General features: G+C 44.2%; 1 protein-coding gene across 1 annotated transcript in view; it reads right to left on the reverse strand.

Moving 5' to 3' along the window:
* Positions 1-7,314: 7,314 nt before the first annotated feature.
* The window catches only part of LOC124015694 (protein jagged-1b-like), a 34,511-nt gene continuing 22,856 nt past the window's right edge, over positions 7,315-18,969 (reverse strand). The window contains exons 14-26 of the mRNA XM_046331099.1: positions 18,790-18,954; positions 17,553-17,666; positions 16,256-16,373; positions 15,930-16,042; positions 15,714-15,830; positions 13,160-13,187; positions 12,696-12,781; positions 12,029-12,142; positions 11,518-11,627; positions 11,140-11,373; positions 10,789-10,920; positions 10,391-10,538; positions 7,315-10,147 (exon numbers count right to left, since the gene is read on the reverse strand). Coding sequence (XP_046187055.1) covers positions 9,600-10,147; positions 10,391-10,538; positions 10,789-10,920; positions 11,140-11,373; positions 11,518-11,627; positions 12,029-12,142; positions 12,696-12,781; positions 13,160-13,187; positions 15,714-15,830; positions 15,930-16,042; positions 16,256-16,373; positions 17,553-17,666; positions 18,790-18,954 — 2,027 coding nt within the window. The 3' untranslated portion in view covers positions 7,315-9,599. The remainder of the gene's footprint in view (positions 10,148-10,390; positions 10,539-10,788; positions 10,921-11,139; positions 11,374-11,517; positions 11,628-12,028; positions 12,143-12,695; positions 12,782-13,159; positions 13,188-15,713; positions 15,831-15,929; positions 16,043-16,255; positions 16,374-17,552; positions 17,667-18,789; positions 18,955-18,969) is intronic.

The raw sequence follows: 18,969 nt of genomic DNA on the forward strand, positions 1-18,969 counted from the left end.
CCTTTCTAGGGAGTTTTTCCTAGCCATCGTGCTTCTACACCTGCATTGCTTGCTGTTTGGGGTTTTAGGCTGGGTTTCTGTACATCACTTTCAGATATCAGCTGATGTAAGAAGGGCTATATAAATACATTTGATTTGATTTGATAAATAGGGTTTGAGGCAGAGAATCCCAGTGGAGAGAGGGGAACCGGCCAGGCAGAAACAGCAAGGCGGTTCGTTGCTGCAGTGCCTTTCCATTCACCTTCACATTCCTGGGCCAGACTACACTCAATCATAGGACCTACTGAAGAGATGAGTCTTCAATAAAAAAAACCTTTAAGTTTGTCAAAGATCTCTTCGCAAAGGAAAAGTGCAGAATCCTAAAAACTACAAAGCCTGAACTGGAAGAACATCTGGAAAAGGTCCACCAGGACATGAAAAGGCATGAGCAGATAATCATCCCACATGACATCCCACCTATTCAACCACCAGAATTCAATCTGGACACTGACCCTCCAAAATGGAGGGAAGTAGAGAACGTTGTCCGAAGAGCAAGAGCGGCCTCGGCTCCTGGGCCTAATGGAGTACCATACAAGCTCTACAAGAACGCCCCGGATGTTCTACGCTTTCTTTGGAGGCTCATGAGGATAGTGTGGCAGAAGGAAATAATACCAAAGGCATGGCGAAGGGCTGGTGGTGTGCTAATCCCGAAAGAGGATGCGACAGACATCAGTCAATTCCGACCAATCTCCCTGCTCAACGTCGAAGGGAAGATCTTTTTCAGTATAATAGCACAGAGGCTGTCCACTTATCTGGAAAGGAACAAGTACATTGATACATCTGTACAGAAAGCAGGCATTCCTGGTTTCTCTGGTTGCCTGGAACATACTAGTATGATTTGGCACCAGATCCAGAGAAGAGGACGCCCCTGCCTTGCACAGTCCTGTGGGACATCTTAATTGGGCATGGGACACAAGCTAAGGCTTGATCACCCTTTAGCTGGCCACCTTTGATGAGGGTGTTTAGTGATTAAAGGCCGAAACACCCACTGATTCGAAGGCACACTACTGAGGATGTGTCCCAAAAATTGACATCTTACCCCAGTCTAAGAAATAAACCTCCCATGCCACTCTGTCAACATCACGGCAAATCTCATGCGAGTGCATTCCATCTATTGGCACAATGGACAGTTTTTAACATCTCGTCCCGTGTTTTATGATTCTTTTAAAGGTTGAGACCAAGTCTGCGTCTCTCAAATGGGTAGGCAGGCAATTCCTGCCTCCAGCTGTTTGCTTAGAAATTCTAGGGACAGTTAGGAGGCCTGCGTCTTGTGACCGTAGCGAACGTGTAGATATGGACGGCAGGACCAAATCGGAAAGATAGAGCATTGCAGTAGTCTAACCTAGAAGTGTCAAAAGCATGGATTAATTTTTCTGCGTCATTTTTGGACAGAAAGCTTCTGATTTTTGCAATGTTATGTAGATGGAAAAAAGCTGTCCTTGAAACAGTCTTGATATGTTCGCCAAAAGAGAGATCAGTGTCCAGAGTAACGGCAAGGTCCTTTACAGTTTTATTTGAGACGACTGTACAACCATCAAGATTAATTGTCAGATTCAACAGAAGATCTCTTTGTTTCTTGGGACCTAGAACAAGGATCTCAGTTTGGTCCGAGTTTAAAAGTAGAACATTGTGTTTTCGATTGACATCACCAAGAGGTAAAATCAGTCAGGTTTCAAGACTAGTCATTCAACTGAGACTGCTCTTCTCTGTATCACGGAGGCGCTCCGCACTGCTAAAGCTAACTCTCTCTCCTCTGCTCTCATCCTTCTAGACCTATCGGCTGCCTTCGATACTGTGAACCATCAGATCCTCCTCTCCACCCTCTCCGAGTTGGGCATCTCCGGCGCGGCCCACGCTTGGATTGCGTCCTACCTGACAGGTCGCTCCTACCAGGTGGCGTGGCGAGAATCTGTCTCCTCACCACGCGCTCTCACCACTGGTGTCCCCCAGGGCTCTGTTCTAGGCCCTCTCCTATTCTCGCTATACACCAAGTCACTTGGCTCTGTCATAACCTCACATGGTCTCTCCTATCATTGCTATGCAGACGACACACAATTAATCTTCTCCTTTCCCCCTTCTGATGACCAGGTGGCGAATCGCATCTCTGCATGTCTGGCAGACATATCAGTGTGGGATCACCACCTCTCAAGCTGAACCTCGGCAAGACGGAGCTGCTCTTCCTCCCTGGGAAGGACTGCCCGTTCCATGATCTCGCTATCACGGTTGACAACTCCATTGTGTCCTCCTCCCAGAGCGCTAAGAACCTTGGCGTGATCCTGGACAACACCCTGTCGTTCTCAACTAACATCAAGGCGGTGGCCCGTTCCTGTAGGTTCATGCTCTACAACATCCGCAGAGTACGACCCTGCCTCACACAGGAAGCGGCGCAGGTCCTAATCCAGGCACTTGTCATCTCCCGTCTGGATTACTGCAACTCGCTGTTGGCTGGGCTCCCTGCCTGTGCCATTAAACCCCTACAACTCATCCAGAACGCCGCAGCCCGTCTGGTGTTCAACCTTCCCAAGTTCTCTCACGTCACCCCGCTCCTCCGCTCTCTCCACTGGCTTCCAGTTGAAGCTCGCATCCGCTACAAGACCATGGTGCTTGCCTACGGAGCTGTGAGGGGAATCACCACCTCAAGCTGAACGGCACCTCAGTACCTCCAGGCTCTGATCAGGCCCTACACCCAAACAAGGGCACTGCGTTCATCCACCTCTGGCCTGCTCGCCTCCCTACCACTGAGGAAGTACAGTTCCCACTCAGCCCAGTCAAAACTGTTCGCTGCTCTGGCCCCCAATGGTGGAACAAACTCCCTCACAACGCCAGGACAGCGGAGTCAATCACCACCTTCCGGAGACACCTGAAACCCCACCTCTTTAAGGAATACCTAGGATAGGATAAAGTAATCCTTCTCACCCCCCTTAAAAGATTTAGATGCACTATTGTAAAGTGGCTGTTCCACTGGATGTCATAAGGTGAATGCACCAATTTGTAAGTCGCTCTGGATAAGAGCGTCTGCTAAATGACTTAAAAATGTAAATGTAAATGTAAAATATATAGTGAAAACAATAGTGGTCCTAAAACGGAACCTTGAAGAACACCAACATTTACAGTTGATTTGTCAGAGGACAAACCATCCACAGAGACAAACTTTCTTTCTGACAGAAAATATCTAAACCAGGCCAGAACTTGTCCATGTAGACCAATTTGGGTTTCCAATCTCTCCAAAATAATGTGGTGATCGATGGTATTAAAAGCAAGATCTAGGAGCACGAGGACAGATGCAGAGCCTCGGCCTGACGCCATTAAAAGGTCATTTGCCACCTACACAAGTGCAGTCTAAGTGCTATAATGGGGTCTAAACCAAAGCAGGAAGTACCAGTGACTTGCTCAATATGGAAGTGGTCAGATGACGCAGATGCTAAGCTAAAGGACTGTTTTGCTAGCACAGACTGGAATAGGTTCCGGGATGCAACCCGATGGCATGGAGGAGTATACCACATCAGTTGCCGGCTCATCAATAGGTGCATTAATGACGTTGTCCACCACAGTGACCGTACATGCCCCAACCAGAAACCATGGATTACAGACAACATCCTCACTGAGCTAAAAGGTAGAGCTGCCACTTTCCAGGAGCGGGACTCTAACCCGGATGCTTAAAATAAATCCTCCTATGTCCTCGGACAAACCATAAAACAGGCAAAGTGTAAATACAAGACTAAGATTGAATCCTACTACACTGGCTCCGATGCTTGTCGGATGTGGCAGGGCTTGCAAACTACTACGGACAAAGGGAAGCCCAGCAGGGAGCTGCCCAATGACAACCAGACAAGCTAAATTACTTCTATGCACGCTTTGAGGCAAGCAACACTGAAGCATGCATGAGAGCACCGGCTGTTCAGGACGACTGTGTGATCATGCTCGCCATAGTCAATGTGAGTAAGTCCTTTAAACAGGTCAACATTCACAAGGCTACAGGGCCAGACGGATTACCAGGACTTGTACTCCGAGCATGAGCTGACCAACAGGCAAGTGTCTCCACTGACATTTTCAACCTCTCCTTGGCCGAGTCTGTAATACAAACATGTTTCAAGCAGACCACCATAGTGCCTGTGCTCAAGAATACTAAAGTAACCTGCCTAAATTACTACAGACCCATAGCACTCACGTCTGTAGCCATGAAGGGCTTTGAAAGGCTGGTCATGGCTCACATCAACACCATCAATCCCATAAACCTTACACCCACCCAAATTTGCATACCGCCCATACAGATCTACAGATTACACAATCTCTATTGCACTCAACACTGCCCATTCCCACATGGACAAAAGGAACACCTATGCGAGAATGCTGTTCATTAACTAAACCTCAGCGTTCAACACCATAGTGCCCTCAAAGCCCATCACTAAGCTAAGGACCTTGGGACTAAACACCTCACTCTGAAATTGGATTCTGGACTTCCTGACTGGCCGCTCCCAGGTGGTAAGGGTAGGCAACATCACATCTGCCACCCTGATCCTGAACACGGGGGCCCCCAGGGGTATGTGCTTAGTCCCCTCCTGTAATCGCTGTTCACCCATGACTGCGTGGCCAAGCACGACTCTAACACCATCATTATGTTTGCCGACGACACAACGGTGGTAGGTCTGATCACCGACAATGATGAGACAACCTGTAGGGAGGAGGTCAAAGACCTGTAAGTGTGGTGCCAGTACAACAACCTCTCCCTCAACGTGATCAAATGAGATGATCGTGGACTACGGGAAAAGGAGGGATGAGCATGATTCCTCCATTCTCATCGACGGGCTGTAGTTGTGCAGGTTGAGACAGTTAAGTTCCTTGGTGTCCACATCACCAACAAACTATCATGGTCCAAAATTGAAGAGGGAATGACAACCCCTATTCCCCCTCAGGAGACTAAAAATATTTGGCATGGGTCCTCAGATCCTCAAAAAGTTCTACAGCTGAACCATCGAGGGCATCAACTGGTTGCATCACTGCCTGTTATAGGAACTGCTTGGCCTCCGACTGCAAGGCGCTACAGAGTCTAGTGCGCACGGCCCAGCTTGTGGCCAAGCTTTCTGCCATCCAGGACATCTATACCAGGCGGTGTCAGAGGAAGGCCCTAAACATTGTCAAAGACTCCAGCCACCATAGTCATAGACTGTTCTCTCTGCTACCTCACGGCAAGCGGTACTGGAGCGCCAAATTTAGGTCCAAAAGGCTTCTGAACAGCTTCTACCACCAAGCCATAAGACTGCTGAACAAGCCTACATGTACATATTACCTCAATTAACCTCAACTAACCTCAATTAGCCTTATTATTGCTATTTTTGCTCTTATTTGTTATACATTTTTATTTAATAAAAAAAACTAAACTCTTATTTTCCTTAACAGTATTGTTGGTTAAGGACTTGTAAGTAAGCATTTCACGTTAAGGCCTACATCTGTTGTATTCGGCGCATGCGACAAATAAAATTTGATTTGATTCAAGGGCCCTTATAGCAATTGCACTTTGACCCCAGTCAATACATTTTATATATATATATATATATAAAACACATTTGTCTGTGAAAGATCCTTCATAGTAATCAGAGAGGAATGAAAATAGTTGTCAACTTTTAAATAGGCTAACGGTGAATGTCTGATATAAAACCTACTTTACCTTGGGAAACACAGGGTGTCTAATTTTGCCCCGGGGGACGCATTCTTCAGTGAGGTCCGGAGGGCTGCATTGAAAATTGGTTATATTTCCTTGTCGAAATCGATCCATATTTACTTTCTATTATACCGGACTGTCAAGCTTTCATTTTGGTGATTTTTAGCAAGCTGGACATAGACAAAAAAAACTGTATGACTATAGTCCATCATTTATACAGTTTCGATTTTATTTTTTGATTTCATTCAAAAGTATATTGAGTTCGCCTCCCCCGGTGTAACCTAATGTAGCAAGCATAAAAAGACACCCGAGCGGAGTCCCCACATAGATTGAAAATACTAGCTTTGAAATCTGGAAACATCCGCTTTCTTCCGGCCCCGCGGAAAGTGCACAGAGTGCTATGCATAAACAAAGACACACATACACACCTAACCACCCACAAACCTCATCTCCCTTAAAGACTGGGGAAATAAAAGCATATTTTGCTGAGAAACCAAGAAGAGAGGAATTGGTTGGCTATTCGTTGGCTAGGAGTCAGCTGAGAGACCACAGTGGTGGAGTGTGTCCAAAATGGTACCTTGTTCCCTATAAAGCGCACTACTTACGTAGACCGAGGCAATAAAAACTTTAGTGCACTAAATAAGGAATATGGTGTCATTTGGGACATAGCTTGAGAGTTGGGAACGATGATCTCTGAATTTTTGCATCCCAAAATAATAAAAACAGGGGAGGTGAGGCCGCAATCCCAAAAAGACGACTAAACTCCCACATCCTCCGATTATACCTCAAATAATCACTAGATCATGAAGACTTTCACTACTTATCAGACTCCATTTTACATGAGAAGTAGGCTATCCTTCTCCTCCCAATGACAAAGTTTGTGTAATTTGTATAATTGCAATAAACTTGGTGGTTCGAGCCCTGAATGCCGATTGGCTGACAGCTGTGGTATATCAGACCGTATACCGCGGGTATGACAAAACATTTTTATAATAGTAATAAGGTAACTCGGGGGTTTTTGGTATATGGCCGAAGGCTGTGTCAAGGCACTCCGCGTTGTTCATATGAACAGCCCTCAGCCGTGGTATATTGGCAATATACCGCACCCCTTTGTGCCTAAAACACACAAATGCTACTTTCCCGTTTTTCAATCCCAGCATAAGTAGGGAGAAATCAAGTTCAATATAAATTAAATATCTCAGTCAGGGTCAGGTCAAGCGGGAGGAAAAATATTGCTTGTTTTTTCCATTTGGAGCAATTCCTCTATAAATGCATTTGCAAGTGTCTCATTCTGTTTATTTAGGTGAAAGACAGGCTTGTTCCCACGCAGGTTAGGGCGGTGTACAGGCCTTTTAAACTCTCTCACGTTTCTGCTGAGACTGTTAGTGCATGTGTGGGAGAGGACAGGGATAGTCGAGGCTCAAAGGCTCGTCATTGTTCAACACTCAACAGCAAATGCGGCAAATCCGCCATGTCGTCTAGTCTACACCCGCAAACTTACGCCACCAGGCAGACCATTTGCCCCAGAAAGCAATGGAAAACTAAGCTGTTTTTGTACAAAATATTTTAATAAATATTACTTTCCAAAACAAAACAAAGACTTGCCAGGAACAACCTCCCCCCAAAAATACTTTAATTATCAAGTTCTTAACACACTAAAGTGAAATGTACACATACTTTCTCATATCATGATTTTCAGGGCAAACAAAAAAATAAATAAAAATGTTTACAGCCTTGTGGTCTCCGTCCAATCCAGAAAGGCTATGTCACATGACAGTTCTACAGTGTTCTCATTGGATCTCCTCTCTTCAAGTATCTCAATGGTCGAGTAAGTTTTGCATGGCCCGGTGACCCGAATTTGCTCATTGAAGACCATTCCATTGGTCCTTAAGTGAAATCTCCATCCACCTGGGGCACCGGGCCATGCAAAACGAATTCCACCATTTATTAGAGTTCATTACCATATATGCAAAGTAATCACATACACCAAAAGTTATTATTTTTTTACAAAGGATCTAAGGATTTTTTTTCCTGTTCTTGACACTTGTTATGCTGTACATTCAAACATCAGGCTACAAAAAAAAAAAAAAAAAAAAAAGTTACCCTAAAAGTATTTCATTGGCAAGCAATGAGTCTGCCACATTGCGTTGTTTCAAATGACCCTCCGTATTATTTTATCCTTTCCCCTGCCATTCCATTTACATTTAAGTACTTACAAAAGAGTCCTGGCAAATATACCATAGAAATGGTTTCAAACAGACATTGTACAAAAACATTTTTTTTTTTTTTTTTTTTTTGAGTGGACAAAAATTGCCATCTAATTGTTCAAAAATAAACTATTCTTTCAAGAACACTTTTGGCATTTATGAAACAAAGTGAGGTTCAAAAGTATTTGGACAGTGAAACATTGTTGTTTTGGTTCTGTACTCCAGCACTTTAGATTTGAAATTATACAATGACTGAAGTTAAATTGCTGACTGTCAGCTTTAATTTGAGGGTATTTTCATTGATTCATGTGGATGCTACCATGATTACAGAAAAACATTAATAATTATGTGTGAGAAAGTTGAGGCATATCTCACACCCTCCACAAAATATGCTATGCTCACGTTATTGGTAAGGGTGAGAGGTTAGCATGTTCTTGGTATAATCTTTGTGCTTCCAACTTTCTCACTCATCATTCACAATTCTATGTAATCATGGTAGCATCCACATTAATGTAGAAGTGTTATATTCATATTTAGCGACTTACAGTAGTGAGTACATTTTGTACTGCCCCCCCCCCACCGTGGGAATCAAAACCACAACCTGGCGTTGCAAGCGCCATACACATGGGACATTATTTACCATTCAAATCTATTGGGCAGCAAATAATCTGAAACAAACAAAAACTGCATCCAACAAGTTTGTAGTCACAAGCTTGATGTAGTCATTGCGTGCCAGGAATATGGGACTAAATACTAAACTTAAACACACAGTGAATCTGTCAAATGCTTTTGGTTCCTTGAAATGGGTAGACCATGTAGAAAAAGTTAATAAAAAATATTTTAAAAGTTCACACGATATGGATGAAAATACCCTCAAAGTAAAGTTGACCGTCTGCACTTTAACCTCAGTCATTATATCATTTAAAATCCTAATTACTGTAGTACAGAGCCAAAACAAAAAATGGTCAATGTCTGTATATATTGAAACAATATTTTCAAAAATAAGGAAGTTGTAAGCTTACAAAGCTGTCAAAACTTCAAATCTAAACAATGCATATAAATAAAAGGAATGATATTAAGGCTCTTGATTATTAAGTTAATAAATCAAATATACACAATGATTAATAAAAAAAAATATTTACAGATCTATACATCGACACAAATTCTTCATATCGGCAGCAACTGCTGACAGACTCAACCTGCCCCCCAAAAATAAATAATATGTTTTGATAGTTGCTGTGGTATGGTGCTGCGGAAGCGCGTACATATACAAAACCAGTTAGAGGCTAAACCCACATTAATATTAAATTGTACACTTCGTATGACTACCGGGTAAAAGCCTGTAAAAAGCCTTCGACAGCAGCTTACCGAACAACGTGGAGATGTTCTTACACGTACATCGAAATTTCCATTTACAGAAGTGCCGTCTCGAAGTTAACTGGTTTTAAAAAACGCAAACGCAGCACCCGGAAATCCAGCCAAACCACAGCCAACCGTTATTGCCAGTGTGAGCCAGCTTGTCGAAACATAAATTAAACACATGGAAATTTGTCTTCTTTGTGAAGGGTAAATCACAACTTTTTGATTCAAAAATATGACAACAGCATCCAACAACTTTGGAGCGCCCCTCAGCTGACCTTTCAATGATGAGAAACCAGTTGAAGTGGCCAGGCCAAGGTCACCAAGCTGTGCGGCTATACAATGAATTCCATTCGGTTTAAGCTCTGCGCCGACTCCAAGTCTCTGTTGTCCTGTTTGTTAATCCAGTTGGGGTGTTTGCCGGCCGTGCGGAGCGGCTGTGGGCTCCGCTCCTCCCGGTCCACTAACGTATATGGCGTATGCCTTGGGAACCTAGCCTTCTGAAACCTCTTCTCAGACTCCTCGTCATCCGAATGGTGGCTACCCACATCGGAGTTGTTTGTTCTAATTTTGGCGTTGATAAGAGAGTTCTTGTCCTCGTAGTGATAGTGGTGGTGGTTGGGGTGTTCTTTAACTGGGGGTAGGCAATTGGTCAGACCGTGTTTATCGATGGGGTTCTTGATCTGGTTGAGCTGCTCGCGCACGTTGTTGACTGAGTTGTTGGTGTCTTCGACTGTCGTCGCCGGGGACGACGACTGGGTGTTGACACCCGTGTGGGTGCTGGGCTTTCGGCGCCGCTTGAGGCACCAGATAAAAGCAGAGACCACAGCCAGGAGCCAGATGACGATGACTACGGACACCAGCAGGGGGACCAGGTAGTCTGCTGGAAGGAGAAAGGGAGGGAAGGCGTTAGTTATCGAAGACTATAGTTTAAGCAGAAGTTGACAGCAGCAGAAATATTATCTTCTCCCTCTTCCAATTAAAAAAATTGAACTGCAAAATACTTCAACCAGGATTTCTGGAAAACATGGGAAATGCTGAGGAATTTTTCAAACCTAGGTACATAAAACCATCCCACTACTAGTGAAGGTCCTTGCAGAAAAAAAATGGCTGCCTGTGCGCTCACCATTGGGGTTGTGGCTCTGCCTCTGGACGCGGACCTCGATGACGGCTGTGGTGATAGTGCTGTTGCCGTTTCGCTTGCTGACCAGGTCTATGAACTTGTCCGTGATTTCCTTGATAGGGGCCTTGCCTCTTCTGCGGTCCTCCGTCGACTAAAAAAAAAAAAAAAAAAGAACTAATAGAGTTAAGTCTTCGTACAAGAAACTTGTAACTTCCATATATCGCATTTGAAATAATATTGCGTATATTGTGAGAAACAGGACAAATGAATCCTTATGCGAATGTAGTTATTCTTAGGATAAGACTGTCTGCTAAATGACTAATGTATGTTTCAAAATGGTCATTTGCTTATTCTTGACAATCATGGAATTGAGGGCAAAATTTTTGCCAAGTGGTACTTACGATTGCTACATGGATCTTGTTGTTGGCTGTGGCCGATGGCTCGCATGTCATGGACACCGAGTACTCTGACGAGAGGTTCCTCACCACATACAGACTCCTTAGCTCGCTGCAGATGTTCTCAACAGTCAAGCCCTGCCACACACAGAGGTCAAAAGGTTCAATGTATAAGTTCACAAGTATTAAAAGTATCGGCATCACAGTTAATCAAAAACTGCAAACTGCTCCTAGTCTTACAAAGGAATATGAAATGCTGCCAAACTGGATGTGACAATGGTTTTGCCATTGGTTAAATTGACTTCCTAGTTTAAGTTTGAACAAATGGTTTTTATGACGTGGCTTGCGCCAACTCACCTGTGGCATGGTGTCCTTTTTGAAGGTGAAGGTGACGTTGGCACAGTTGCCCTCGGGGTGGCACTTTGCGTGGGGCTTGGGACTGTGGGAGGCCGACCAGCACTCGCCCTGGCTGGGGCATGGCTTGACAAAACAGCACTCGTCCCGGACGGGCACACACATCTGACCGACCGGGCACTCGCCACCGCTGTGGCTTTTACTGTGGACCCGGCAGGATTTGGGACCGCACCAGATCTGGAGGGGGACAGGAATGTGGTCAGTGGTGGTGATAATTTGTGGTCCTTCAATGCATAGCTAGCTCACATCACTATGGGGATTGAATATAGTACAAACAAAACACAAAAAAGCCAGCTTGTCGTAAAACCTGTGGTTTCGTACCATTGTACAGGTGACCTTCCCATTGTGGCACTGGCAGGTGTTGCAATCGTCGTCCCATTTGGTCCCGTCCACGGCCACCAGACCACCGACAAAACAGGATCTCCCAACAACTGAAATGCAGGAGGTGGCGATTTTATTCTCATCAAGATTGAACCTTAACATTTGCTATAGATGCCCAAAATCCTAGATGTACTGTGTTGTATTCAGGTTGACTGTTTACACCAACAGTGACTCTTGTTAAGACTTAGGTTCTCGTGATGTTAATAAAGATATTGTACCGTACACTTATACATTGTTAATCTGATGTCCTGTTTATAGTTCGGTAAACACCACCTAAAGAGCTACAGCACAAGGAACAAAAATTCCAACTAAAAGTTTCCAACTAAAATTACAGTCCATTGTCATGGCAAAATCCAACAGGGATAATTACACTGCTGCTCATGATGGAAAATGTATTTATTGAAGCCAGTATGAGCCGCCAAAGGAACACATGGAGGGGTATAGGTCTTACCTTCTTGGCATCTGGGGCCGGCCATCCCTGGTGGACACAGGCAGCGGTAGCCGTTGATCTCGTCGACGCAGGTGGAGCCGAACGCACAAGGCGACGACTGGCACTCGTTGATGTCTGAGGGGACCAGATTGGCAACTGTTAGGGTACTACTCCATTTCGGTCACTTCATCAATCTATATGCATCAGTCCATCTAGCCTACTGACTGACAGTGACTACAAGACTTCCGAATGAAACACGATACGTCTTGGAACCATTTTTCCTTAGACTGATATTTTTTCCCAGAGCCACAGACCAAACTGTGCTAATTACAAAGTAGTATAACTTCGTAACAAAAAAAAAACATTTGAAGATCAAATACTTTCAAACTCTACCCTAGTTTCATTCCTAGTTCTCAGTTGGACTAACTCTGGGTGGTCAAGTTATCATTGGGAATGAGTGCAGGTGATCAACTTCTCCATCTGAGCTCTCTTTAACTGGATCAAAGGGTTAACCGCAGCGTTAACTTTTCTAGCCATCTCATAAGACTCGTCCTCCGTGGTGTTGTCCTACAAGCACCACCAAATCCAAAAGACAAACCTGATTTAGCCTCGACTTAACTGACGTTTGGCACAGCTTAAGAATAGTAAGTGGGGTGGGGGGAGAGGAACGCAAAGGGTTAACACTCACTAATCCTGCAGTCTGGTCCTGCGAATCCCGCGGCACACTCACACCGGTACCAGTTATCTCCGTCCACACAGGTCCCACTGTTATAGCTGCAGAGAAAAGGATAGAGACAGAGGTCAGGGGGCCATAGCTCTTAAACAATAAGAATTTACTAAACGGGTTGGAAATATAATGACATGTCTTAGGAAGTATCTAAATAAGCATCACTCAATAATTCCCTCTGCATGAAATGATTTCACCATAAAAACAGTTTAACAGATACATTTATATTATTCTTAAAAATGGCGTTGGGTCGAAGAGGAAGTGGATCAAGGTACAATGTCTGATTGTGAAGACTTGAGCAAACAGGGTTACGCGAGTTGTTTGTGGCTCTTTGTTGACGATGAGTGTATGTGTGTTATCAGCAACAGGACATTCCTGAAGGCAGATATGTTTACTGGGTCTAACTTGGCTTGGGATTGACTTACCAAGGGTGGGGATTGCAGTCGTTGGAATCTGTAAAATGAGAAATATAAGAAAATTGTGTTAGACACAGTAGAGGTTGACTGATTAAAATAAATAAATAATATATGTATAAATAAATAAAAAAATCGGGCCAATTAATTAGGGACGATTTCAAGTTCATATAACAAAATCGGTAATCGGCCTTTTTGGACGATTACATTGCAATCCACGAGGAGAATGGGTTGCAGGCTGACCACCTGTTACGGAAGTAAAGGTATAAGGTACACATGGTATAGAGAGAAATATTATATGACTAACTACAACCTAAAACTTATCAACCGGGAATATTGAAGACTCATGTTAAAAGGAACCACCAACTTTCATATGTTCTCATGTTCTGAGCAAGGAACTTAAAATGTTGGCTTTTTTTACATGGTACATATCGCACTTTTACTTCTCCAACACTGTTTTTGCATTATTTAAACCAAATTGAACATGTTTTATTATTTATGTATTGTATTAAATTCAAATAAGTGTTCATTATTCATTCAGTATTGTTGCAGTTGTAATTGTCATTATTACAAATATATAAACTGCTCAAAAAAATAAAGGGAACACTTAAACACCACAATGTAACTCCAGGTCAATCACACCTCTGTGAAATCAAACTGTCCACTTAGGAAGCAACACTGATTGACAACAAATTTCACATGCTGTTGTGCAAATGGAATAGACAACAGGTGGAAATTATAGGCAATTAGCAAGACACCCCCAATAAAGGAGTGGTTCTGCAGGTGATAACCACAGACTACTTCTCAGTTCCTATGCTTTCTGGCTGATGTTTTGGTCACTTTTGAATGCTGGCAGTGCTTTCACTCCATTGGTAGCATGAGACAGAGTCTACAACCCACACAAGTGGCTCAGGTAGTGCAGCTCATCCAGGATGGCACATCAATGCGAGCTGTGGCAAGAAGGTTTGCTGTGTCTGTCAGCGTAGTGTCCAGAGCATGGAGGCACTACCAGGAGACAGGCCAGTACATCAAGAGACATGGATGAGGCCGTAGGAGGGCAACAACCCAGCAGAAGGACCGCTACCTCCGCCTTTGTGCAAGGAGGAACACTGCCAGATCCCTGCAAAATGACCTCCAGCAGTCCACAAATGTGCATGTGTCTGCTCAAACGGTCAGAAACAGACTCCATCAGGGTGGTATGAGGGCCCGACGTCCACATGTGGGGGTTGTGCTTACAGCTCAACACCGTGCAGGAAGGTTTGACATTTGCCAGAGAACACCAAGATTGGCAAATTCGCCAACTGGCGCCCTGTGCTCTTCACAGATGAAAGCAGGTTCACACTGAGCACGTGACAGACGTGACAGTCTGGAGACACCGCGGAGAACGTTCTGCTGCCTGCAACATCCTCCAGCATGACCGGTTTGGCGGTGGGTCCGTCATGGTGTGGGCTGGCATTTCTTTGGGGGGGCCGCACAGCCCTCCATGTGCTCGCCAGAGGTAGCCTGACTGCCATTAGGTACCGAGATGAGATCCTCAGACCCCTTGTGAGACCATATGCTGGTGCAGTTGGCCCTGGGTTCCTCCTAATGCAAGACAATGCTAGACCTCATGTGGCTGGAGTGTGTCAGCAGTTCCTGCAAGAGGAAGGCATTGATGCTATGGACTGGCCCGCCCGTTCCCCAGACCTGAATCCAATTGAGCACATCATGTATCGCTCCATCCACCAATGCCATGTTGCACCACAGACTGTCCAGGAGTTGGCAGATGCTTTAGTCCAGGTCTGGGAGGAGATCCTTCAGGAGACTATCCGCCACCTCATCAAGAGCATGCCCAGGCGTTGTAGGGAGGTCATACAGGCACGTGGAGGCCACACACACTACGGAGCCTCATTTTGACTTGTTTTAAGGACATTACATCAAAGTTGGATCAGCCTGTAGTGTGGTTTTCCACTTTAATTTTGAGTGTGACTCCAAATGCAGACCTCCATGGGTTGATAAATTTAATTTCCATTGATAATTTCTGTGATTTTGTTGTCAGCACATTCAACCATGTTAAGAAAAAAGCATTTAATAAGAATATTTCATTCATTCAGATCTCAGATATGTTATTTTAGTGTTCCCTTTATTTTTTTGAGCAGTATATATTTTTATTTTTTTTATTTAAAAAATAAAAATTGTCCGATTAACCGACAGTCTTTTTTTAGTCCTCCAATAATCAGTATCGAAAAACTATAATCACTCTTCCTCTAACACAGTGAATGTTTGAATATTAACTCAAGATGAGTGTGTGGCTAGCTGAGGCCACATACCATTAATCTAAGAAATAAAATAAAAAGTATATAAAACATTTCTTATTGTTAAGATTTAGCTAGATACAGTCTTTACATAATGGACGAAGGCCAGACTGTACTCATCTACTATGGCAGATTAAAATGTAGTGCAACTGAATATTACACTATCAAGTTATGAACAACTAATAGTGCAAAAAAACTACAATTCTCTACTAAAGATGTATTATCTACCCAAGTCCCTGGGACAAGGGAGGACACACTCTGGGATCACTCACTTTGGTTGCAGGTCAGGCCCTCCCAGCCCTCTTTGCAGACACAGGTGAAAGAGTCTCCACTGACCACACAGGTGCCTCCGTTCTCACAAGGGCTAGGCAGACAGCTGCTGTTCTTAGCTGGAGAAGCAAACACAACCTTTAGCCAACATGCTAGCTAGCTGGAAAATGCTACAGAGCTAGTTGTAATAATTTAGCACTGCTGGCTATGCTACAAACCTATATTACAGGTGGAACCATCCCATCCGGCGGCACATATGCATTTGAAGGTGTCCCCTTCATCGTAGCACGTTCCGCCATTGTTGCATGTCGCCTCGTCACACTGGCTCTCCCTGGAAGCAAAAAAAGACTACACGTTAGCAACTGTTCATAGTCAATGTCAGGAAACCATTAGGCTCTAACATATACAGGTTTCATTTATGCACAAACACACCCTTTCGAACAGGTACAAGCATGCACACATGCTTACATCACAACACACGGCCACCCCAGGGCGAAAAAAAAACAAACAGGAAAAAAAGTGCGATACTGTAGTAAGGGGGTGCTTACTTGAGTGACATGTCTTGCCCTTCCATCCGTTCTTACACTCACAGTAGAAGTCGTTCACCAGGTCCCGGCACGTGCCGCGGTTACGACAGGGGTTGGTGTTGCAGTCGTCAATGTCTTAGGAGACAAGACAGAGACAAACATGAAATGGCAAAAGTAAAAAAACTGCCTGTTCAGCTTTCACGGAGAAAGAAAACACGCAGAGATTGTTCTGCCATTTTAATGTCATAAGGTGAATGCACCAATTTGTAAGTCGCTCTGGATAAGAGCGTCTGCTAAATGACTTAAATGTAAATGTAAATGTTAATCGTGCCTAAAAACGCTGTTTTTTTTCATGTCGCATAAGTCAAATTTTCAGAATGGAAAAACACTAAGTGTAAAATTCAATGACAACATCTGGTTTTGAAGTGTGTATAAAAGAGAATGGACCTATATATTTTTTTCATAACGTTATCTTTGCTAGTTCTCAAATCACCAAAATAAAAGCTAGACAGTCGGGGTGAATAGAACATTATTTTGGAAATTAACTTATTATGTTTGCGCAAAAGAACACCGCATTATCCATGGCAAAATGCATAGAATTGCAGGAAACTAGCTTTAAAAAAAATGAAACATTTTCTCTAAACTATGGCAAAAATGTTATAATTCCAATAAATTAGCTTTAAAACCGCAAAAAAAAATAATCTCAGCTCCATGGAGAAATGTGTAGAATTGCAGCAAATTGGCTTAAATTCTAAAATGCCTCACAATTTTCCCTAAATTGTAGCTGCGCCGACAGCTGCCATCGCTCATTGCCACCCCCAACACCTAATCCTTTAAAAAAAAAAATTTTAAACAGAAAGTTTCAACATGGGCCTAATGATCATCCATATCCCCAGTCACTTGAAGGCTTGAAACAAGCGGGATTATTTGGTAGCACTGTGTGTTGCCTATGCATTAGGAATGCAATATGGAAGTGTTATGTTTAGCCTACCAAACGTTATAATGCTGATAACAAGTCTTCAATATTAAGAAGCAAGACAGATGAAGTCAATGCACTGTTCCACCTGCATGTAATGCATAAGCACATGTATAGACTTGTGTACCACTGTATGAATACCTTTGTAATAATACAAACAAAAAGAACCATGAGCTTTAAGAAACACTTGTACCACATTGTGGGGCGATTGTAGGCAACTTGTATACAACTTCAACAACAACTTATTATCCACCGGTGGGTCAAAGAAAGTGAAATCCATTCATTCATATAAACAAACATGACTACATAACAGTGCGGTGAGAGGAAAATTAACTTACTGTTGTCGCAGTTGGGTCCCTCCCAACCCTCGGCACAGATGCACTGGTACAGGGTGACTTTGTCGATACACGTCCCCCCGTTCTGACACGGGCCGCTTTCACAGTCATTTATATCTGAGAGCGTGTGAAAGAAAGGAGGAAACATGAGCGAAAGACTGAGGAATATGCACAATATCAAGCCACGCCATCAAGGCGTGCACCATGAAATCCCTTCAACAACTTATTTACCATTTCTGTTTTTTAATACAGTTTCTTAGAACACGTGAACAATTCACATTGTTTCCACATTACACATCCAACGGAGGCCTTGCCCTTTCCCGAGTGCCCAGTTTATTTGAGCTGTCGTCTCCGTTCAAGTAACCTCGCACCAAAACTCCCTCTTCTGTCACCCAAAACCACAACAGAGAGCTTGGTGTTGGGTGTGTGAGTGCGTGGGAGAGACAAGGCCAGGCAAGAACAGGCAGACTTCCTGGCTTAAGAAAATGAGAGTTAGGGGTGGGGAGGCATGGACCCCCCGCCCCCCCCTCATTTAACAACTTCCCCACTCCTTGACAGGCTAGCGAAGGCTGGACAGGGTCATTAATCAAGGACTGTGTCTGAGAGACAGAATAGGCCTCGCCTGGGGCCTCCAGTCCTCCATTAGAGCTGATAACCCAGTGACTGGCAGGGCCAGGTCTAGCCCGCCTGACCTCTCTGGGCTAGGGAGCTGGCAGCTAAAACGGCCATCCATCAAACAGGGAGCTAATAATTATCGTCAAGGGGGGTCACCACTCTCCCCTGAAAGAAGTGTTGGTGAGAACAAAGTCGCCAGCTTTGGAGGGAGCGAGAGCACGCTTTGAACCCAAGGATGCGTGTGTAGTGACAGAGAGAGAGAGAGAGAGATCTTGTCAAGCGCCAGGAACAATCATTATAACGGGGAGGGAAATTCTTGTGGTGTACTTGTGGTCGGAACGAAGCAGGGTTTTTAAAGAAGATCCGCTTCTCAAGAAGGGCCCATCGTGTCCTCTACCACACCTGCAATACCATTCTCCATCCATGCTCTGCCCTATCCACCTCATAAGTCTGCCACATTTTCTCTTCTATCCATGCCTCCATCACACCCCCACATTGATCCCTTAATTCACACATTAGCCATCCACCATCTAGCCAAGGCTCTATCCATCCACCACCCTAGCCATACTCCAGTCAGCCATTCATCCACCGTTCTTCACCCATTGGAACTGGGGGAGTCACTTACTCTCATGGCAGTATGTCCCAGTGAAGCCCTCCTGGCACTCGCAGCTGAACTGGCCCCCAGCCTGGCTCCGGCAGCGCCCGTGGGGCCCGCACACATTGGACGAAATCAGACGCATGCCCCCAGGGGTGCTGTTGGATGCCACAGCAACCGTGCAGCTGTCAATCACTGAGGGAGAGAGGG

The sequence above is a fragment of the Oncorhynchus gorbuscha genome, linkage group LG26 (genome assembly GCF_021184085.1).
Source record: "Oncorhynchus gorbuscha isolate QuinsamMale2020 ecotype Even-year linkage group LG26, OgorEven_v1.0, whole genome shotgun sequence".
Lineage (NCBI taxonomy): Eukaryota > Metazoa > Chordata > Actinopteri > Salmoniformes > Salmonidae > Oncorhynchus > Oncorhynchus gorbuscha.